The 23,682-nt window shown below is 42.1% G+C and overlaps 1 protein-coding gene across 5 annotated transcripts in view; it reads left to right on the top strand.

Annotated features, from left to right (window-relative positions):
* The window catches only part of DNAAF5 (dynein axonemal assembly factor 5), a 48,552-nt gene that overhangs the window by 13,352 nt on the left and 11,518 nt on the right, over window positions 1-23,682 (top strand). The window contains exons 4-11 of one of the 5 annotated variants that reach the window (XM_085885977.1): window positions 214-329; window positions 966-1,198; window positions 1,317-1,529; window positions 11,733-11,876; window positions 14,598-14,766; window positions 14,902-15,049; window positions 16,718-16,868; window positions 23,062-23,218. In XM_085885977.1, the coding sequence (XP_085742103.1) occupies window positions 214-329; window positions 966-1,198; window positions 1,317-1,529; window positions 11,733-11,876; window positions 14,598-14,766; window positions 14,902-15,049; window positions 16,718-16,868; window positions 23,062-23,218 (1,331 nt within the window). Of the gene's footprint in view, window positions 1-213; window positions 330-965; window positions 1,199-1,316; window positions 1,530-11,732; window positions 11,877-14,597; window positions 14,767-14,901; window positions 15,050-16,714; window positions 16,869-19,035; window positions 19,303-19,336; window positions 22,206-23,061; window positions 23,219-23,682 lie in introns of those variants that run through there. The other 4 variants (XM_085885968.1, XM_085885986.1, XM_085885996.1 and 1 more) reach the window with 4 other exon arrangements.

Raw genomic sequence — 23,682 nt, 5'->3', positions numbered from 1 at the left:
GTTTTGGTTAAATAAATGACGTGGTTCCGAAGAAGAAAGGCTGGGAATGTTTTGGTTTTGGTTTTGGTCTGAAGCAGAGTTCCAAAACGATGCTCATTGCTTCATGGGTTGGAAACAAACATCAATTTAAAACCTATTGTAGTGAAGAGCACACTGGCGTGCAAAATTTAACTTGTCAGTCATTTGCTTGATCCACATGTTTTCCTCGTGCAGACAATCAGCTGCTGAATACTGGAGTAAAATTGGATTGCAGTGGCAGATGGAGAATGAAGAAGATTTGAAAGATAAGCTGGATTTTTCATCTCCCACTCCACAACTGTATCCTGCAGGTGAAAAGAAAAGTCTTTCCTTTTCATATGACTTTATCACAAATATATTCGAGCTCTGTCTTCACTCAGCCGTCTGCACAGCCACCCCCCAATGAGCCATCAGTGGTGTCTGAACTTTTAATTAAGCTTTAAAAAAAACTTAAATCAGAACTTTGGCCAGAAAGTGAGCATGAAGGTTGTGTGCTGGTCAGAAAAAGAGGAAAATGGGCCAAACAATTTTTGTCTTGTATTTTCAGCATTCTTTGAATTGCTAGGATGGAGTGCTTAACATGGTGGCTGAAGAATAGGAATCCCTGAATGAGGCAAAATTTGTCACTGTGCCCAGAAATGTATATATATTTTTTCCATTATGCATGCTGACTTTACCTGTTGTAGATGTTTTTTGTTTTTTTTTGCTTATCCTATTTTTTTTTTTTTTTTTTTTTTTTTGGCTTCGTCAAGCTTTTTTTTTTTTTTTTTTTTTTTTTTTTTTTTTTTTTTTTTTTGGCTTCGTCAGGCTTCGTCAGGCTTCGAAGAATTTTTTGGCTTCGTCAGGCTTTGGAAGTCAAGTGGTGGTCTATTGTCATAACTATTACATGTTTGCGATATTGACATGAAACTTGCAGTACTCTTGGTGGAATGTCTTTGTGCATGCAGTTGAGCGTCCTTGCCTCGGCTGTCGTGAGCTTGTGCAGCGGAACCTGTACAGACTACTTCCAGCAGTGGGAAATGACATCGGCGACTGGGTTGTCGGCACTCGGATCAAAGCTGCACAACTGCTCAGACTCTTACTTCTTCACGCTGAAGACTACAGCACTCAACATATGCAGATACTGGTCACAATCCTCCATCGAGCCTGCTCTGATGATGAGTCCACCGTTGTAATCAATGTAAGCTCTTTGCTGCTTCTGAACTTTTATTCTGGCATCTGCCAACTACATTAACTAATGGCTACTGTTATGCTACTCAGTGCAATCTTCTTTCATCTCTTTGCAATGAAATATATAGGGCATCCTTGCTGCGGAGCTCATAGGCACATTTGTCAACCCCGAAGTCTTTCTGAAGCTTATGCTTGCGAGAATCCAGCAGTCTGCATCACCGAGTTCCCTCATGGTGTTGGCCTCAGCTGTGCGTTGCAGCTCTGTAGAGTTGCTGCATCCTTTTCTGCCACGCATCCTTGAAACCTTAGTTGACCCTGACGTTTCACAAGCCACTGCCAAGGTATATCAACTGATTTTTCCCTGTATTTTGAGATGAGAATGATGAATTTTGTACTGTAATCATCGTTGATATAATTTATGAGCATGATTTTAACTTTTCAACATCTGAAATGAAAATACAAATTCATTTTGGTTAAGCAAGCGGCATCACAATTTTTTTTTTACTTTCTTTCTTTTAATTTGGATAAAGCATATTCACTCCAAATTAGAAGCAGTTTATTTTTTAATTAACTCCAACTCATTTTGTCTAATCTTGAAACGTTTACTGCATCGATGCCAGATGGAATTGGCTTGATGGGGTTGAAGCCTTCTCCCCCCCCCCCCTTTCCCTTAATTGTGACTTTCTTAGCCCACATCTTTTTTTTTTCTTTTTTTCTTTCTAAATTGGCATTTTATCTTGGCTTTCTTTCCTTTTGAAACGACTACATGTGACTGCTACTCATAAGTAAGGCAATTGATCCGTTCCTCTTCATTTGTCCGATTAATGGTTTATCTATCTATAATTCCAGTTGTGTGTGTGTGTGTGTATGTGTGTGTGTGTGTGTGTGTGTGTGTGTGTGTGTGTGTGTGTGTGTGTGTGTGTGTGTGTGTGTGTGTGTGTGTGTGTGTGACAGCTGTTTCTCGACAACACTGGTCCGATCTAATTGAAACTTGCCAGATATATTGCTGGGGACCTGAGGATGTGCCTTTTCAAGGTTTGATATTAATCGGACAAGTGCTTTCCAAGTTATGGCCATTTATTTACCAAACCAATGACAAGACACGTTGTTGCGTGGGCGTGGCCGATGGGAAAGGGAAGCTCAGTCGCATTCCCCATTACGGGTTGCAACGTACGGGCTACCGGATAGTGATGACCGTGTATTCTAATAATTTCTCGATTTCTTATGCGCATTTATTGATAAACACAATGCCCCAAGTTATGATCGTTTTCATATTAGACGGTGCATAAATTTCGGTAACATCAGAGTGCTGGTCTGCTCCGAACCAGGAAGTAATTTTTTTTCTCTCTTCTCTTTTTTTTTGTTTTTCCTTGCCACGACATTGCGAAAAGGTAAAATACGTTGGTGCTAATTGAATAATTGGGTATTAAAACTAAATTGCGAATAATCGTAACTGCGAATAATATGCGAATTTCCGGGCCCCGCACGTACGGGCACGCGAGAGTGAAGAAACGGCCTGTGTGGTTGTTGTTTGCTGCTTGCGGTTTGAATATTTATATATATATATATATATTTTTTGACGGGCACGTACTAGTGTTTTAAAATTTGTTAATGCACCCAGTTTTAGCTCTAATCTTTTTTCTAACATGCCTCTGACTGATCAACATTTTTGGGTTTTGGTATGGCCACTCTGAATTGCACATGTTACTTCTGAATCTGACTTGACCTTGATCCAAGATCCGACCATCAAGAATGCCATGATATATCCAGTAGCGACGTTCTTCATCAAGTGACTTAAAAAGTGGTTGACTACACTGGGTACATAGATCTAATTATATTCCAGCTATGCTGGGCAAGTAATTGTGCATTTTAATGGGTTGCTGCTTACAGTTTAACCGTTTCAATTCCAGCCACTTCACTATTATCTTCTCAGCAATGTAAGAAGAATTTTTTTTCCTTGGACTAGATTTGATGTCATAATGGTTAGACCATCCGCTCCGAGTTTGAGAGGTTGGCAGGTTGAATCCAACCCCAACCGAGTCATTCCAAAAACTTAAAAAAAATTGTACGTGCTGCTTCTTTGCTTGATGCTCAGCAATTAAAAAGGATAGGGTATGGACAAGCAACCATTGCACAGGCCTGATGGGCTGATTGGCCTCTTCTTCCGTTGAAGCTCCTTGTAAGGCCACTCGTATTATTATACTGTACCTATATGTTCATAACACAAGAAACAGGACACATTTAACAAGGCTATATTTACCCACGTCCCCCCGTGCAGCACAAGGTGGGTTTTGCAGTCACTCTTGTGTCTGTCTGACCGTCCCATCACTTTTTTTAACCATTTGAGCTTTTGTCATCAAATTTTCAACAAACCTTTACTCTGACATTATGGAGAAAATGATAAAAAAAAAAATTGGGTCAAAATACGAAGGGGCAAAGTCCTTGTGACTATAGCCCTTATCAGTCCGCCCTCAGTGTGTCTGTCCAGGTCATATTATTTTTACCAATTGAGCTTTTGTCATCAAATCTTCAACAAACCTTGATTATGCGAATATGGAGAATAATAATAAATGAAATGTACAATTTTATTTCATTGTTGCTTTTGTCAAGAAGTTTAGTTTGAGTACAATGTGGACATGGATGAGCTTTCACTTTTGAGATGTTTTCTTGTTTGATTTGTTTTATCAGAACAAGTGGTTTACTCGACTCTTATAATAGGCCATATTTGATTTGTATCAGGTTGGTGAAGGAATTCTTCGGTCTACTGGTGTTGGCTTATACGTTTTGAACCTCATGTGCACACAACCTTGCTTGTACAAAATACAAATGTTGCAAGAAATAATTTGAAAAAATCTTTGGGGTTTAATTTCATCACCAGATATATTTTTTTAGCCCCCGTTGGACTTGATCTGAAACAGGGGGCTTGTGGATTTTATCTCTTCTTTTTGTCACATGCGTGCGTGCGTCTGCAACCATATCCTGGAGTTGTATGGACCGATTTTATTCGTACTTGGCACAAGGATGACACACGATGGTATACATATGCACATGATATTTTTTTTTTGTGAGTAAATCCAAGATGGCCGACTGGCAGCCATTTTGTAACTTAAACATCTCCCCAACCATTTCTCTGACATGCATAGTCCGATTTTGTCCAAACTTGGCACAAGCACAGTACACAATGACATGTACTCTACACCTCACCTTCTTTTGCGATCTGATCAAAAATGGCTGACAGGTAGACTTGTGGCCATTTTAGTTGTACAGAAATATGGGCAAGCACTTCAACTCCATTCAGCAAAATTTCTAAAACAATGGGGGCTGTGTTCAGGTCAGGTTAGGTATGGGAGCATGCGTCAGAGCAGCACATCACTGCATCCACTTTCCGCCGGTACTCAAGGGGCCTCCGTCTGGCTATCCCCCAGGCAGATGCCTGGCCCATCCCCATCTCCTTAAGATGCTGATCAACTTGCTGCAACTACGAGGCACGTGGTCGCCCCATTGGCCTCCTCCACTCACGAGACTCCCTCGCTGAGAGAATCTGGTGAGCAGGATCAGCGTCAGGAGAACGAGCCACATGTCCATACAGCCGCAGCTAACGCTCACGGACTATGCAGGTAACAAATCTCACTTGAGTCTCCCTCAGCAACCGCTCGTTGGACACAAAGTCCGACCAGCGATAGCCAAGGATTCTCTGAAGAGAGTTGATACCAAAGGAATTAAGTCTCCATCTCAGATCCTTGGTCAGAGTCCAAGTCTCACATCCACAGAGCAAGACTTGAAGCATCAAGGACCTGAAGACTCGGACTTTCATCCTTCCGCACAGGTACCGGCAGCGCCACATCCCATTATCCAGTGAATCCATGACTCCCCAGGCCCGACCCAGACGTCTATTGACCCCTGACTCACAGCCAGCAGAGACGTGAATATCACTGCCAAGGTAAGTGAATCTCTCCACGACCTCAACGTCCTCACCACAAACAGGCACAGACAGGAAAGCAGCATTCAAAATGTCATTGAAAGCCTGGATCTTAGTTTTTACCCAGGAAACCCGTAATCCGAGCGGCTCCGAATCCTCATTCAGCACCTCGAGGGCCCCCGAAGTCTCCGCAAAGATGACTGCATCATCTGTGAAATCAAGGTCAGAGATGTTGACATTCCCAAATGATGCACCACAGCTTGATCTCTCCGACATCCTCCCTCGAATCCAGTCCATACAAGTGCTGAAAAGTGTGGGTGCCAGTACTCACCCCTGAGGAACTCCCGTAACAACTGGAAATAAGTCAGAGATGGCACCACCACATCTCACAGCACTCTCAGTACCTGAGTATAGTTCAGACATTAGAGCGATCAGTTTTGGTGGCACCCCATGAAGACCAAGAATCCTCCAGAGGGCAACCCCATTCACTGAATCAAATGCTTTACAGAGGTCAATATAAGCTGCAAGCAGCCCCGACCGAAGCTCTCATCTGCGTTCAGTGAGGACCCGAAGAGCAAGGATACGGTCAATAGTTGACCTCTTTGGTGTGAAGCCTGACTGCTCTGCACGCTGGTGCTCAAGCAGATGGTGGCGAACCCCATCAATAATTATCCGAGCAAAGACCTTGCCCGGCACTGAGAGCAGCGTCACCCCTCGGTAGTTGTTGCAGTCTTGGCAATCACCCTTCCTTTTCCAGAGAGGGACAACAAGTCCCCTCTTCCAGTCAGTTGGAATGATACCTGTGTTCCAAGCAGAGCACATAACTGCATGCAACGACACGAGTGCAGCATTTCCACCAGCCTTGAGAAGTTTAGCATGGATGCCACAGATCCCTGGAGCTTTACCCCATTTCGAATGGTTCACCGCAGCCTGTGTTTCCACAAGCGAAGGTGGACCACAGTTGATTGGTGGGTCAGCAACAGTTATTGTAACACCCCTGACGTCGAACTCGACAGCTGGTGGATCAGCCTGGTACAACCGCTCAAAGTAACCGGCCCATCGGGCCTTCAGTCCGGACTCCTCCGTCAAGAGCCTACCACCCTTTGCTCTAACTGCAGTACACTGAGGGATGGGCTTGGATGAACGCAATGCGTGAATTCCCCTGTAAGCAGGATGAGAATCACTTGACCACAGATGATGCTCTACACCCTCACAGATACCTCGCACATAGGCCTCCTTGTCCACCCTTAGCGCACATACAGTTTTACGCCTCAGCTCCCTGAACAGCTCAGCTCTGCCATTTCGCCTGGCCCTGTGACTCTGGTCAATGGTATCCAGTGTCCCTTGAGAGACAAAATTCTTCTTTGCCCTCCGGTGAGTTCCAAGACATCCACTGGCAACATCAAGGATGGTGGTCTTGAAGGCACTCCACAACTCTTCACGACCTCCCAAAGCACCCAGACCTCCAAAAGCTTCACTCAGCTTGTTCGCAAACTCTTCAGCAACCCTCTCATCCTTGAGCTTGCCAACATTCAGCCTTGGCTGGGATGGTCCCATTCTCCTGGATTTAAGGTGCAACTTAAGAGTTGCTACAACAAGCCGGTGGTCAGTATTGAGGAACTGAGCACTCCGGTAGACCCTGCAGTTCTGGATCATCCTCCAGCGACCATCAACGAGCACATGGTCAATCTCCTTTGCCACACCGCCAGCGTTGGAATACCAAGTCCAGCGATGAGTTTGTGGGTGCTGAAACCATGATCCAGTCACCCTAAGTCCATGACTTCTTGCAAAGTCAAGGAACTTGGTGCTATTCAGGTTCTTAGTTCCTGACCCACGGGGACCAGCACACATCTTATAACCATCCCTATCAGTTCCAGTTGATGCATTGCAATCCCCCAAGACTAGAAGTGTATCTCCTCTGGGGCACTGATCAACCACAGACTCGAGCGTGGCATAGAATGCATCCTTCACGGTGACATCACTCGCCTCAGTCGGAGCATAAACAGAGACCAGGGAAATGACACTCAAGGAGTGATGAATCCTTTGCCTCATAATACGCTCGTTGACCGGTGTTACCTCAATTATCATTGGAGTCAGCCTATTGGACATGGCTACAGCAACTCCTTGGGCATGGTAACCATCAGAGCAACCAGACCAATAGTCGGTGTAACCACCCGCCATGATCTCGCCGCAATCCGTTCTCCGAACCTCAGAGAGTGCTGCAATACCCATGTCCAAACGCTTGAGCTCAGATGGTAACAGAGACAGGTGATCATCCTCTCTTTGGGATAGGACATTCCCAGCACCCACCAAAGGGACCGCCTCAGGTTAACCCAAGGAGACCGCCGTCTGGTGGACAACACCTCAGCACCACTCCGACACACTCTACTGCAATCTGACCTGGGAATGTTACCCCGTTGTTTCCCTCCTATCATCAAAGATTTGGGGTCCCGAAGGCTTTGCCCCAATCCCGTCATCCGGTGAGCTGCCCTGCGAAGGGAAGCTGCACGGGAGGTACTCTCACGGAGTGGGTTTTCAGATTTCTTTGCGTTTTTGTGTTTTGCGGAATGAAGGGTTTTTCGGTGGCCAGAGTACAAATCCTGCCACCAACCTCCTAATAAGAAGTAACCCAACTGCAGGAGGACGTCCGCAGACACAGTTGGGCACTAGATATGGATGGCCGTTGGCTCACAAGGAGCTCCTCCGCCCTTTGACAGGTTTTGTTTTTAATCCTTCTGGGTGTCCATATCCAAACACCCTCCTCACCAAAAAACCTGGTGGGGGAGACGGTTTAGTCACCGACAACCCGACCATGAAACATGTTTGTACAGGTTTACATGATACCTGTAGCAAGTCACAAATCTGATCTGGCCTGACCTTACCTGAGCTATGTTGCTGGTTGCATATATGAAAAAATGCCACCTTACCCTTCAAAAATTGCTTCAAAAGGTTTCTCAACAATTTATTGTCATCTCAGGTGTGCTTAATAACATATCAAAAGTCTACCACAGTGTGACCACTGAAAAGGTCTAATTTTCAAGATGGCGTCAAAGATGTCCGCCAAATCCTTCAAATACCCCAACTCCTTCATTTTATTCATCCTAGACAAGTAATTTTGATCTACAAGGGTTTTTGCCCGGTCTTTCCGTTTGAATGAGATCCCAAAAACGGGTTTTCCAACCATTTTTTTTCAACGATCTCGCTCCCAACGGTCTCAAACTCATGCACATTCACATCCTCTTTGGTGACTATACCAGTAACGATGTTTATCTGAGTTGGGTCTGGAGAAAATGGTGTGCAAGTGGAAAGTTTTTTTTTTTCCTTGATCTTTTCCAGGTCAGAGTGATCTCGTTTCATCTTCATTTCTGCTGATTCTCGGTGTTGCTCGCTGGTTGTGTTGGTGAGGTCATTGAATTCCTGCATGGTGGTGTTGTACTCAGATGTGATGGGTGTGGACATGATCCACAACGCACGCATTTCTTCCGTCATTCCACTTCCATGTGTCAAGCCTCCACTATTCTTCAAGGACCGCATCAATGTCTGCTCGATGACAAGGTCAGAGCTAAGGCCTTCCCAGAACTAGTTGCTGCAGCGGATCACATGGAAAACCCTGGAAAAATTGACATCCATCAGGATGTCTGGTCTTGAGTTGGCACATTTCTTGGACGTAGAAATATGCAGATTTCAGATAATTGTCGTGCCTAGCGGCGGCAAATATTGGCAGGCAGTCCGACACTGGATGCAAGTGCATCATCCAAGATCCTGTGCGATCCGCTTTGATCACCACTCGGGCAGTCTGCAGCATTCTCTGATAGTTTATCCACAGCTGACTGTTTTTTGACCTTGTGCTAAGTTCTGCCTTCTTTGTGTCAATCTTTTCTTTGATTTGGATCAACATATCCGATGCTGCAGCACTTTCAAAAAGTCGTTTCTTTTGCCACCAAGGATGAGTACGTTTCTCCCACATAGTCCACAAATGACTCAAACGGTGGGTTATCCTCCAGCAAATCCGACACAACCAAGTGATTGAGACATCTGTCCACCAGCAAATGTCCACGGAAAGCTCTTTGCACTGATTTTCCAGTCATCATATGCTGGACGGCATTTCCAACAGACAACTTCCATAATGTTCCTGAGTCCTGTGCCTTCCATCAGTTGTGCCTATTGCACCAAGTAGGTTCATGAATGTGTGAAAATATCCGAGCATCAAGATGATGCTTTTCAAGTGGCTACTCTGTGATGCATCCATGATTATCTCTGCAGCTTTCTAATACAGGGGCTGATCGAACGTAATAATGGGCGGAGCATGGTGTTTGATAGCGAGATTGCAAACGAAATCAAGCGTGGACAGAATGCATGTCTTGTCCCCAGAGTACAATTGATGATTGGCCTGGGTGTTCTTATCCTTGATGAATGATATGCATCATTCCCTGTCACCCAGGGGTTTCCTGGTTGAAGTTTAGTGAGAGCTCCCACAGTACATCAATTGTCCTATCACAGTTGACCAATGCCGGGAGTTGTTCGAACACGATGGTTTGGCGCACATGTTTAGCGAAGCGATGTTCGATGATTGGAATTTTCCTTTGCACTGAAAAATCAAGGTTGGTAACATTTCTCCTTGGAATGACACGATCCTTCTTTCACCCTGGGGTGAGTGCTGCTATGATCCCCATTCCGTGGAAGGTTCCCCTGCCATCGATAGTAAGGTTAGTGTGGTCAACATTGTCCCTGGCGAAAAGAAGTGCCATGTCCAGCAAATCAATGTCATCCGCTAACATATCTGGAGCAACTGAATCTGCTGCGTTCTTTTCAAAACGCATGACTTCTTTATAAGAAGAACTAAATCCCATTTCATGAGGAATTGTGACCGATACAAATGATGTGCCTGCACTGCAAGGCCAATTTGTAAGGGAGCCACAACAGCACGTGGTCGAACCGCCTGGACAATTGCGTGTCCTATTCCTGCAACCTTCGTCTTGTCTCCTTACCCACGAAAAGACTATTCAACAATGTCTGCGGAGTGTCAGGAACAAACGAAAGGGTAGAATCGAGCTTGAACAACTTTGCACTTGGATACTGATTTGTAAGGGATGGCACATTGGATTTGATATCACTTTTAATGAGTCGCGCCGCTGTTTCAATGATCGCCTATTTCTGTGATTCTTCGTCCTTTGCTTGGGTGTTGAAATAAGATCTCAGTATCTGTGATGTCTTTACCCTCATTATTACGATGTCATGGAGGCCATCCCCTTCAGCAAAATGAACATTGTCCCCATACTGTTCTTTCAATTTTCCCTTGAGGTTCTGATTTTGAAATGGTACAGAATCTGTATTTGTCAGAAATTTCTTCATTTTATCTCGTAAATGTGAAATTGTCAACTGTTCTTCATCATTATTCTCAAGGTAAGAGCAAACGTTCATGAATGCCTGCTCCTGATCTTCGTTTTTGGGCCGGCCAGACTTTCTGCGCATTGCCTCGGACATTGTGGAACTGTAGTGGTGTGCGAAGCCCAGACCGGATATTACCACTGCATGAGTGATGGTAAATACAGTCCGCAGCATGTAGATCACAGCAATAATATTCAATCCTGCCTTTCACAGTGAAGACCCATTCATCTGAACGACTGTCACAACACTCAAGAATGGTCTTCACGAACGTATCGGTCTTTACATAACTAAAGCCTGCACCTCCTGGTCTTACCGTAGTTCTACAGAAAAGGCAATCCGTTTGGCTGTTGAAAGGACCGGATGATACTCTGGCACTTCTCTTTGGTGGCTCATCATTCTTTCCTTTTTGGCTTTCAATGTCTTTTGGATTGATGTACCACTTTCGACATTTTGAGTGTACTTTTTCACCAGCTGAAACGACTGTCATCCCCTCTTTGCACACTCGCACTGGTGATTCCATCAGCTCCCTTCTGACGAACTTCAACCACATCAGAAGCATCTCCTAAAGTCTTCAGGGCAGATGGGGCAAATCTCTTTGTTTACGATGCTAGCACTTATGGTGAGGCCTAAAAAGACGCAAAACAGAAGGTCATTAATAAATAGTCAATAAATAAATAATGCTAATAAAAAGTCACACAAAGCAAATTGTGTCTTGGATTTCACAATTATGTAATCATGTCACTGCAATTTGAACAAGCCAAATGGATTCCTAGGCCCCAAAAACATGTGGTTAGACACCAAAATTACTTGTCTCGGATGAATAATGAAGGAATTAGGGGATTTTAAGGATTTGGCGGCCATCTTGGACGCCATCTTGAAAATTAGACCTTTCCAGTGGTCACACTGTGGTAGACTTTTGATATGTTATTAAGCACACCTGATACTACAATAAACCGTTGAAAAACCTTTTGTAGCAATTTTTTGGGGTCAAACCATATTTTCAGCTGGCAAATGACATTTTATGTCATTTTTACTTGTTAAATCAATGTCACATCTCTCCCCCGCCCCCCCTCCACCACCTACATTTCATACCAACAGCCCAACCCAAACACTTGCTTGCAGTTTATGGCTTAAAAGGCTCTTAACAACTGCATATTCTATGTGAGACTTAATCGCTGTGGATTCAATGCGGGTGATATTTGCTGAAGATGTTGCATTGCTTCTGTGTACTTGGCAGGATGACTACCACAGGCAATTGGTGGCCTTTGTGAAAGCACTGGTGGGATTCTGTGGTGATGGTTGTCAAGACATCTCCTTGCAACTTCATAAAATACTCCTTTGCAGCCGTGCCCTTTGTCCAAATGACGACGTTCAAAAACAGGTTTGCACTGGAATCATTCTTTGTTACCAAAGATTATGAAAAGGAATTAACAACTCTTGAAACATTATGCTTGGAGCACAATGCATCCTTCAGCTGTAGCACTGATACAAAGTCAAGCTTCATGAACTTCCATGTGATGAAAACCAAACAAAAGGCCCAATGTGCATTGGAATTGTAAAAGCAGTGATGGGTTAAAATGTTGCATTATAACATTTAGTTTCTCATTTTAACATCCATCATCACCTAATTTTGTTGTCTTCTCTTTTAAAGAGGTGGGTAATGTAAGAAATGACTGAAAGTTAGTTTATCGGTATTGCAAGTATAGAAGAAAAACGGGGACGAACAGCTCGCATTGTACAGGTGGGCAGGAAGAAGAGATAAAATATGATTGACAACCTTTTTAAGCCTCCCTCTATAGCAGAGGTTGGCAATCTATGTCTCACCAGCCATACCTGGCTCTTCTGCAATCCCATTGTGGCTCGCTGAACCTCAGAGTTTATCGGTAAAAATGCACAAATAAAGATTTAAAAAAAGAGGCTTAACACTTGATTCAAAATATGACTGTATTTGTTTATAAAAATATTTACAAATGACCATGCGTTGTAATTTTGTGGTGTATTAATATAATTTAGCAGCATCGAGACATCTTATTGTTGCTTTTATTGCAGAGTCTGTAGTTTCATTTGAGTTTTGATTGGTCAAGATATCTTTCTAGCAGTCCATCTGTGCAAGAACGGTTTCAAATTTTCATTTTTACTTAACCCACTCTTGAGTGTGAAAATATCAGAACAAAAGAAAGACTAGGAATACCGTTTCATGTTGAATGGACGGACAGCTATGCCTTTGTAGAGAAGTCAGGATTTCTTCTATGTATCGTGTCCAGTGAACGTCTGGCTTACATCAAAAAGTCACATGTGGAAAGTCTTGCTCAGAAATGCACATAATTAGCAAAGCTGCACAACTGGACTCATTTGAAGAAATCACTGTGGGAGGATACCTAATTCTGCAAACCTGGAATGAACTTCCACTTGCATACAGCACAATGTAGAATGTCACTTTTGCTCTGTTAACGATGTTTGGATCGACCTACATGTGCGAACAGGCATTCTCCCACTTGCATCACATTAAAACCAAGTTGTGCTCAAGATTAACAGAAGAAAGCCTGAATGCCTGCATGAAGCTCAACTTGACCAGCTATGAACTGGACTTCAAATATATCAGCAAAACGATGCAACATCAGAAGTCCCATGAGAAAACGGCAATCATCTCTTCTCCTTCTCCTTCTTCTCCTTCTCCTTCTTCTCCTCCTCCTCCTCCTCCTCCTCCTTCTCCAGCACATAGAGCCGCAACGAAATTCTTATATCCTGCTCGGTTTTGAGCAGTCCTATTTACGTACCCAAGTGCAATTCCCCTTTCTGACCGAAGTTAATTTTCACCACTGTTGCTCCATGTGTTTCCTGGCCTCCCCCTCTTCCTTCCTCCATTGGTGTCCAAAGCATACCTTCTTTAGTCAGATGTCCCTCTTGTTTTCTCATATGTGCAATCTATCGCTATCTTTGTTCTTTGAAATTTTTTGGAATCCTTATTAAACATCCATGATAGAAGACCATCAGTTTGCATTCCATTTTCCTGCTCATTTTCAAAGTCTCTGCACCTATAATAACACTGATTTGACATTGGAATTGAATAGTTTCATCTTAGATTTTACTCAAAGTTTTCTGGAATTTCAAATATTTTTAATAAAGGGTTGAATATTGCTTCACCTTTTGCTTGAATAGAAAATGGCAATGGAAGTACTCGAACAATATGAACTTTTAAATTTTAACGATTTCATAATTACACTTTCACAATGAAATAGGCTATGTTAATTGTGTGTTTAAATTGTACGATTGGCTCTTTGTGTACAAACTGCTCAAGGTTTTAATTTTGTTTGGCTCTTCTGCACAAAAAGGTTGCGGACCCCTGCTCTGTAGGATCGGGAGAGGCTTATAGCTGTTGTAGGGTTTGTTTCTACAATTGGTGCCCCTAGTTAGCTCATCTGGAACATAGTTCTGGAGAGCATATGGGATTGTGCGTCGTCAGTATGTCTGTCCACAAACACTTGCGGCTTCTCTGAAATTACACATATGATTTCGATGAAACTTGACTACAACCTTCATCACCCGGTATGTACCAAAATTTGTTCACAGCATGAAAAAAAAAATCTGGCCCGAAGGAGATTTACGGAATCTCAAACACCGCTTGGCCTTCCTCAGTGTCCTTGCGTCATCATAGTGGACCTGAACTGAAGTTGTGCACCTGATATTTGTTTTGTGTTCTTGACCTACTTTTTTGGGATTGTTACCGAATTAACAAAAACACTTTTTAATCATAACTACAATAATTTACTTCCCATTTTCATGATGTTGAGTTTTATGGATAGATTGTAGATAGGGCACATTTTCTTAATTTGCACTCTATCTCTAAATGTTGAAGGTCAAGGTCATATGGTGGTCTGAAAAAAAATCCATTATTTGGGATATCATATGTACTCCCATATTCTTAATTCTGACCAAAAAACTTGTAAAACCCATTGCAAGTTCCTCACACAAGGCATATATGTTCGAACCAGATGGACAAAAAGTATACAATGAGCTATGACATTCCTTAACACACCACAATATGTAATCTATTGGTTAAACTCATAAGGGAAATGTCATTACCCTGTACTATGTCTTTCAGGTGCAGAGTGTAACAGAAGAGCTATCACATGCACTTGGACTTTCTGATGAGCAGCAACTTTTTAGGCAGCACTTACCTGACCTTCTTGTTTGGAGTGCTTCTAATCACCATAATTGGAGCAGTCACAGTACAGAGCTCCTCCTGTTCAAAACTGCCATGCTATTTGCAGGTGCATAGCGATCGATAGACTTCAGAAGTGCTTCAGGCACTTAAAAAAAAATAATGGCTTGACTTGGTTCTTGCTGGTACAGCATGGTGATTTGTATCTTGGTGTTGGTTCCTGTGCTTGTAACATGTTTGGTAGGGCCAATGCTTGATGAGGTTCTTCCCGTGGCAATTCCCATCTTTCGAGATTGCTTGCAGACCAAGAATGAGCCTGAACTTCGACTGAAAGTATTCTCCTTGCTTTCTCGACTTCTTCTCCATGCTGGAGAAATTCCCATCTCTCAGAAGTAGGAATTTTTTTTTCATCAATATGAGGTCTTTCTAACAACTCGAATATAGTAGCATTTTTGTCCCGACTCACTCTCCTGTGTTCTTTTTTACTCTTATTATAACCCATATTTTCTTTCCCATTCTCTTCATTTTTCAAAAACAATAATTTTCTCAACTTAACCCCCTGTCCTCCCCTCTTCCTGGAATGTGTGTCTGTGTGTTATGAGTAGTATTCAAGTACTTTATTTTTATTTATTACTTAGATCTATGTTTGCCATGTTATGAGACATGATGTCGCGAGGATGCAACATTTATTTTTGTCATCTACATTTTATGCTATGCTCCCCCTTTACCATGCTGTTTACCATTCACCTATGCTCCTGCCTTTCCACCAATTTTCCTTCACACCACCTCTCTTTGTCCACCTTTCTCCTCAATTACCCCACCATCTATTTTCTCCCGTATTTGCTCTCCTTTACCTTCCTTTATTGAATTTTTAGCAGCGTCTCGCGTAGCGAACGCTGCTTTAAGGAGCTCGAGCTTGGCGTTGTTCTTTTTGTTGTTGTTGTTGTTGTTGTTGTTGTCCTTCTTCTTGTGAAGACAAAACCTTTTATATTAGGACTCAGCTCTTTTATATACACGATCCGGATCTCCTTAAATACTGAACACTTGTACACATCCTCGCATTGACGGTGCCTTTTGAGAGCGTCTATCATGAACTTTTAAATATATTTGGACATTTTCTTTAAAGTTTCGAAAAGTTCAAGTTACTATTTAAAGATTATTCCATTTCATATATTGTAATTTCGTAAATACATTCTTTATTTTGTAAATATACGTAAATGCACAATGACGGGTCTCGCTATTGGCTTAATCAAGGCACGTGACGAAATATCGGAAGTTGTTGTTGTTGTTGTTGTGTTTTTTTTTTTGTTTTTGTTTTTTTTTTGCTGCCAAAACCTTTGGGACGCTGCTCTTGGACACATTTGTCCTTGTTTTTTTTCTCAACCTCTTACTCCCCACTCCACTTCACATTTGCATTCAGGAAACAGCGCATCCCTCCACCAGGCTGAATAGTTTAAGTTTTGTATCCCACTGATTGGCCAGATCTCGATTCAGACCTCAACCAAAAGATAATCTGCTTGTTCTTGTTACTTACCCAACTCATCCACCAAGTTTCGTCCAAATCCGTCCATATAATAACGTTTTGAGATATCATCCTATATATATCGTTTTTGGCCCTATCACGCAATGGTGAAGAATCACTTTAAAATTCTCGGATCTGCATCTTCACGAAAATGTAATGAATTCGTCCTTGTCGCACACCTTACCTGTTCACCAAATTTCGTCCGAATCCGACAATAAAGTTTTGAGATATCCTGTTCACAGACAAGGGTGAAAACATAACCTTTGTCCACATTTGGTGGTGGAGGTAACAAGTAAATTGACCGATTATATTTCTGGCAGAACTTGTTATAACGGGATTCCTTGGTGAGTTGCTGAATTCAAAATGGGAATTGCAATGTTTTTTTATTTTTATTTTTAATCCTTGTATCTTCATAATTCCTTTAACTATGTTCTGTAGTTGTTTTTTATTTATTAATTTACACAAATTTCCTTCCACCTTCATTTATCCTGCAATTTATCTCTGACTTCTCCATGGATTGTGCTGTTGAATCAAGTAGCCATCTCTCTGAATACCTTGAGGTTGTAGTGAGGGACATGATTGTGCCTAATCTGGTGTGGCACGCTGGGTGGACATCTGCTGCACTTCGCACCACTGCCATCTCCTCCCTCTGGGCTCTGCTAAATGGTTGTCAGCTTAGTTCACAGCAGGTATGACACTCCTCAGTGGTAATTTTTTTTTAAACTAATTGTTTTTATTCCCTCAAGATCTGTGAAATCATTGGAGTCTGTTTGATTAGATTTTTATTTTTTTTCAAAATCCAACTTTAAAAGGAAATTTCATTTGTTGCCAATGGCAGCATCATTTGAGCTTTTGACCATAACTGCAACTGTAATTGATTCAGTACTCCCTGTGATTTGGAGTTAATTGTTTCCCGTTTGATCACCAGCTGTCCCATCATAGTAAGATGTATAGCTTTTGTGTCTAAAACATTCAGTGACTAAAATATATTCTTTTTTGTTGTATTTTTCAATTTCTGATTCTGGCATTGCTATTCTGGTGATGCACAAGCTGAACACTGCTTCCTGCTGCAAACCATCAGTCGTATGGGGCGTTAAGCCTGTTATTGAAACTTTATGCATTTTCTTAAAAAAGGTCTTTCAAGAGATCATGCTCATGTTGATACAAAAAAATGACACCATTGATGATTAATTGAGCAGCGTATTTTCACGCAAGTAACTCACGGGCCATACGTTAAATTAGTTCCAAAAATTCCTCCTGTGTGTATACTCGTGTGCGAGTTATACAGTATTTTCACCCTGCGGCACGTGACAAAATCACAGGGAGCAAAGTTAAATCATCAAGGTGATACAAAAACAGGTAGTTTTATTTTTTTTTTGCAAGTTGAATTGTACTATCTTTACCGTTCTTTCGCATATTTTACCAACGTATACAGTCGTGGCCAAAAATATTGGCACCCTTGCACTTTTTTTCAAATAACTCACAATTTTCTCTCAAAATAAGTTGAAATTGACAAAAGTATTTGGTCTCCACAATTCTTTGTTTCACTGTTAATATTACAGAACCTTTGTTTTTGATGCACAACTTAATATATTCTTTGAAATCAAAAAATAAAAAGAAATGTCATTGACAAAATTATTTACACACTCAACTTAATATTTGGTCCAAAGTTTTTCTAGTTTTCCAACATGGCTGCCACACCACGTGACCTATGACGTCATAATTATTAAACATTCTGCATGAGGAGTCGCACCATCGGTGAAAATTTCATCTCAATCCGACAAGCGGTCATGGAGAAAAACACGAAAGTTCTGTACAAACAAACAAACGGACCCAAATTCAATACCCTCTCCTTTGGCGATGGTAAACATGTCTCCTGCTGCGTTGAAGCAGATTAAACATTCAGAAGCAATTAAACTTACCCCATATCCCTCACCATTCCTCCCCTGTTAACCTCGAAAATCGTTTTCCTTTTTTAATCTGTCGATGTGTTTATTTTATCTATCGTTCTGCAGATCCGTAAACTGGCGAATAAATAAAACAAGAAAGATGTCTTGCATAGCAAAATACTTACGAATATACATAAAGAGTATGCTCGCGATTGCTTAAAACCGGGATAATCAAACCCACGATATTTAAGGGTTTACTGTCTAACAAAAAAAAAAACATGACGGATCCAATTCGGAAAACTTAGCTTTGACGAGGTGGAGGCAGCAGCTTCGACCAACACATAGACAAATCCCGGAACCCGGCGTAAAGATGTTGGCAAAACACGCCTTGCTTTGGCTCATTGTTGGGTGATTGTTGTCTTGATTAACAACACTGCCAAACTCGCTGAAATTTACTGGTCGTTATCCGTACAGTTTGGTAATGCGCATCTCTCAGGCAGAAATATTTGATTGGTGCAAAAGAGCACCTTTTGTGCAGAGATGGTGCAAAAGGGTTAAAATACAGTCGGACCCCTGTACAAGGTGCATTCTCCGGAAGAGCCAAAATATTCCTTCTGTAAGGGTATTCACTAGAGCAGGGTTTTTATTCCCTCCAGCAAGCATACATACATACAACCTCCTGTGATAATCCTACATTACATACATACCCTCATTCTCACCTTCCACTATGCACAGCCACTCAGATACATGCACAATTAGAGGGTTCATAGATGCTGTGTTTAAGTATGTACAGGAGGGCCTTGCCATTCACGTGGGTTATGTTCTTGAAAATCGCAGTGAACTGCAAATCCACAAACTTATGGTGTAATGGGGAAAATAGGGTTCAGGACTTCAGCTTTAAAATTTGTCCAAACTTATCAACAGGTTTGTGCATTGTTTTTGTGCTCTTTATCCATCCATCCATTAGGACCATACTCTGTAAAGAGCGTTGGTGCCGCCGAAGCAGTCTCCTTGGCTATTGGGAACAATCCTGGACGGGTCGCCACTCCGACACAGTATACCAGCATGCTGGCACTCATTTTGCCGACCTCGGAAGGATGACAGGCAGAGTCAACCCCACCTGGTGTTAATTCAACAGCTGAGCGGGATTTGAACTCAGGACCCTAGGATCCTAAGCCCACTACCCTAACCATTAAGCCAACACCAGGCATGCTCTTTATGTTCATGAATAAAAAAGTTATAACAAAGTATTATTCTTTCATATGCAGCCTGTGGCTGCTGGATGCATTATTGCTGGAAGCGCAGCTGTGCCGCTGATGCAGTGCCCCATTTCCAGTAAGTTTGTACTCATTTGGCCAACCTTGGAAGGATGACAGGTTGAGTCAACCCACCTGGTGGTGGTTACCAGCATGACAGGCACCCAAAATCAAGACCCGAAGATCTTAAGGCAGCCACCTTAGCCATTAAGCCACCGACAACGGGTTCATTTTCCTGTGTGAAGAACATAAAATATAGTTTATTTTCTTGAGTTAAGATCATGAAACGATAATAATGATGATAAAGTTGATCCAATAATGTGATGGCGATGTTGATTATTATATGGTGACGATAAAGACGAGCCGATGGAGATGAGGGTGGTGATGATGTTGAGGTTGGAGGGTTTGGGGAATTGTTGTGTTGATGGTCCACGCTTATTAATTAGGTGAATATATCCATGTTATCATTGCATCGGCATCGTACGTAGCCTTATTGGCGGGCTCTTCTTCACTCGATATGCACACTCCCACATGCCACGCCCTCTCATGCTTTATATCGATATATTGCACGTTTTTTGGAAGTGTGATTAAGGCAGTTTCTGTTCCACAGTCTTCAAGTATATAATTCAACTTGAATAAAGATTTAAAGAGGTTTAAAGGCGTATTTTAAAAATTAACTCTCTCCAATGGGTGCCAGCACCTTGACGTTGTTACCCCACACAGTACCCATCATACTTTTTGAGAGTCCCATATCTCTTGCAGTGTCTGCTTGGCTTTTCCTATGAGCCTCGATATCCTTAATGATTTACAATTTCATTGCAGGTGAAGGCTGGATCGTTTAGTTTTGGCTTTTCCCACTGAAACCATATTGTGATCGTCGTTTAGTTATCACATACACTACCGGTCAAAAGTTTTAGAACACCCCCATTTTTGCAAACAATTCCTTCAGGTGTCCCAACTTTTTTGGATTAGTTACAAACACTCTGTTGTTGTTACACCCTCTGACATTATTTGGACAATATTGCACTGCAGGAAGTAGTATATTGCTATCATAATGGCGAGAAAAAGACAATTAACAAAGAAAGACCATGATAAACCCTTAAAAGTGAAGGTCTTTCCTTTGGAGAAATTGCAAAGAAGCCAAGGCGTCAGTGAGTACAGTTTTCTACACCATCAAAAGGCACTTGGAAACTGGAGGAAACTCTGACAGGAAGAGGTCTGGCAGACCCAAAGCCACAACACATTCAGAAGACGTTTCTAAGAGTCAACAGCTTGCGTGATAGGCATATCACAGGACAGCAGCTTCAAGCACAGCTTAACACTGGTCGAAGTAAGGAAGTCTCAGTTTCAACTGTGAAGAGAAGACTTCGAGCTGCAGGTTTGACAGGTCGAGTGGCAGTAAGAAAGCCATTGCTAAGATGGCAAAATAAGAAAAAGAGGCTTGAATGGACCATGAAGCACCCACCGCCAGTGGACTACTGAAAACTGGAAGAAGGTCTTATGGACCGATAAATCAAAATTTGAAATATTCGGTTCATCACGCAGTGTTTTTGTACACCGTCGAGTAGGCGAAAGGATGGTTCCTCAGTGAGTGACACCAACTGTCAAACATGCAGGAGGAAGCGTGATGATCTGGGGCTCTTTTGTTGAATCAAGTCGGCGACTGGCACAGTGACTGGCACCCTGAACCAAAAGTGTTATCACAGCATTTTGCAGTGCCATGCAATACCTGCTGGTCTATGCCGAGTTGGTCAGGGGTTCAACCTACAGCAAGATAACGACCCAAAACATACCTCCAGGCTATGTCAGAACTACCATAGAAGAAAAGAACGAGACTGTACGCTTCAAATCACAGAATGGCCAGCACAGTCTCCAGACTTAAACCCCATCGAGCTTGTTTGGGATGAACTGGACAGAAGGGTGAAAGCAAAGCAACCTCCAAGTGCAACACATTTGTGGGAACTTCTGCAACAGTGTTGGGAAGAACCTTCCCAACAATATTTGATTTCGATTTCAGAAAGAATGCCATGAGTATGTTCGGCTGTTATATCTGCCAAAGGTGGCAACTTTGATGAGTCACAAATGTAGATTAAATTTTGTTCAACAAAACGTTTCCATGATTTCTTTTTTGTCTGCAATTGTTTGTTTGTTCTTTGCTTTAATCTCAGAGTACATTGAAACATTAAACTGCTTAAATTTCAGTAAAAACTGGAAAAATGGGGGTGTTCTAAAACTTTTCACCTGTCATGTAGACTGGTACATGCGATCCAAAAAGATTCTGATAAACATGCTGTTTGACATGTGCGAAGATGTACATGCAGTATAGTACACTTTTACTCTTTTCTTTTGCACTTTCAATCGATATGATGAAGAAGGCTTACCTTACTGGGGAGACAAAACACTGCTGTGAAACATAAATTGATTGTATTATGCAGCAAATTGTCTCTTTGAGCCTCTTCCCCAGACTGTTCTTAGGGTGTGGGCCCAAGCATGCCTCACACAGCTGGGTGTGTCTCTCCCTCTTCCTCGGCAGCAACCGTGTGCAGTTTATTTCGCCACCAAGGTGATACAGAAACCTCAGGAAAAACAAATTTTTTGTTGATTTTGGTATTTTTTTTTGGCAATCTCATCTGTATAATGACGATTTTCATAACACAGGGCCTTGTGTTTGCAATCAACTTGCCAAGCCAAAGCGGTCGTTATATCCAGCTTTTCCAGCAATGTGGATCATTCACGATAACCACGGTGCCTTATATAAAGCGTGACCGATGTAAATTAGCAATTGAATTTTGAAGCTACTTGCTTGCATACCAAATTTCTGATTCTTGCGAACATTAACTGCGTTGAATAATTAATTTTGGCAATTGGCGCATCAATTTACTTGATTTTTGAAGCAGAATTATGTATCTGAAATTAAATAAAGTAAGCATCTCTGTTTGCTCCAATGACAGTTCGTTGCTATATCTTCCACCCCTTGCACTATCATTTCCATTGTGTGGGACCAATGTAAATCAAGGAGCATCTGAGTAACATCAGGATTCAAAGTGATGAGAAAGCATGTTCCCTGAAATGGCTGTTTACTTGCCCTCAGGCTTTTTATGCTTCTGGATGAAAAAGTATTTCTGCAGTGTATAAGGTTCATGAAGGAGCTGAAGCACAAATCACATGCACACATGCAGATAAATACAAGAGACAACACAGACTTAACCAGACAAACAGCCACTGAGCTTGGGAGGAGTGACATTACTTCCCAGAGCCCTCTGGTTACCAGCAATGCATCCTGTTGATGTTTCTTTTCTCTCTGGCCTTAGCGAGGCCATGAAAGAGGAATTTCCTCTTCCTCATGGATGGCAGCGAATGGTGGTTTCTCCGTGCTTTATTCTTTAAATGCCGAGCGTCAAGCAAGAAAGCCACATGCATACCCTTTTTAAAATATTTAGTGGTATTTGGCCAGGGCCGTATTCAAACCGCTAACCTTGCAGAATCAAAACATGCTCTGATCATTATGTCACCAAGTCTGGTTTCATCTATTTAATCATCTTTGTGATATGGTTCTTCATGGTTATCTATATGAATTATATTTGCCTTTATGAATGAATAAAGAGGAGTTGCGTACTGTGTATGTGAAACAGAGTTGTGAATATTTGCTTCATTGTACTTGAGTGTTTAATCCCACCTGTATCAGAATGTTGACTTTGTGTTGACTTGTACTCATTGCTCTATGGTATTGTGAACAGGCAATGGCACTGAGCAATGAACTTCTTCCCCAACTCATTTCCATGTTGGAAGAGGATCCACGTATGACGCGTCTGCTCACTTGCCGCACCTTGAAGAGCTTGCTCATTCTCTGCGGAACGAAACTCGAGCCTGATACTCTCAATACTGTATATCCTGGTACCTTTCACATGTTTTTTTTTGTATACATAGTTAAGGCTCTTGGAAAAGATAGTGTTGGTTACTGAACCAATCTGGACAAAACTGGACAAAAGGAGCAGTTGAGAGAGGGGGGGGGGGGAACCAACAGCAGAGTTGAAGGCCTAAATTGAGGCAGAGTTGGACAAACAATGGGTGTGGGGATGAATGAGGGGTGGGAAAGGATGCAAAGGGTGGACAACATAGATACCGAAGGAAATTTGGGAGGAGAATGGATTGAGGTTGGGGGAGGTTAACGAGGACAGAAATGATCTTGTTTTTGGATTGGGGACAATATAACGATCCTTAAGCATGTTTCAGTCCAGCTATTACATTCATGTCGCATACAAAGTTGCACTGTCCCACATTGGTTCATTGTCCTTCGCTGCTCCATTATCAGTGCATCATTCCTTTTACCTGTGTTGTCTCAGTCATCCATGTGTCTT

This window comes from Eptatretus burgeri, chromosome 1 (assembly GCF_056783735.1).
Source record: "Eptatretus burgeri isolate ZD-2024b chromosome 1, Ebu_testis_v1, whole genome shotgun sequence".
NCBI lineage: Eukaryota > Metazoa > Chordata > Myxini > Myxiniformes > Myxinidae > Eptatretus > Eptatretus burgeri.
Note: the sequence above shows the minus strand (reverse complement) of the source record. Positions and strands in the feature narration are given on the sequence as shown.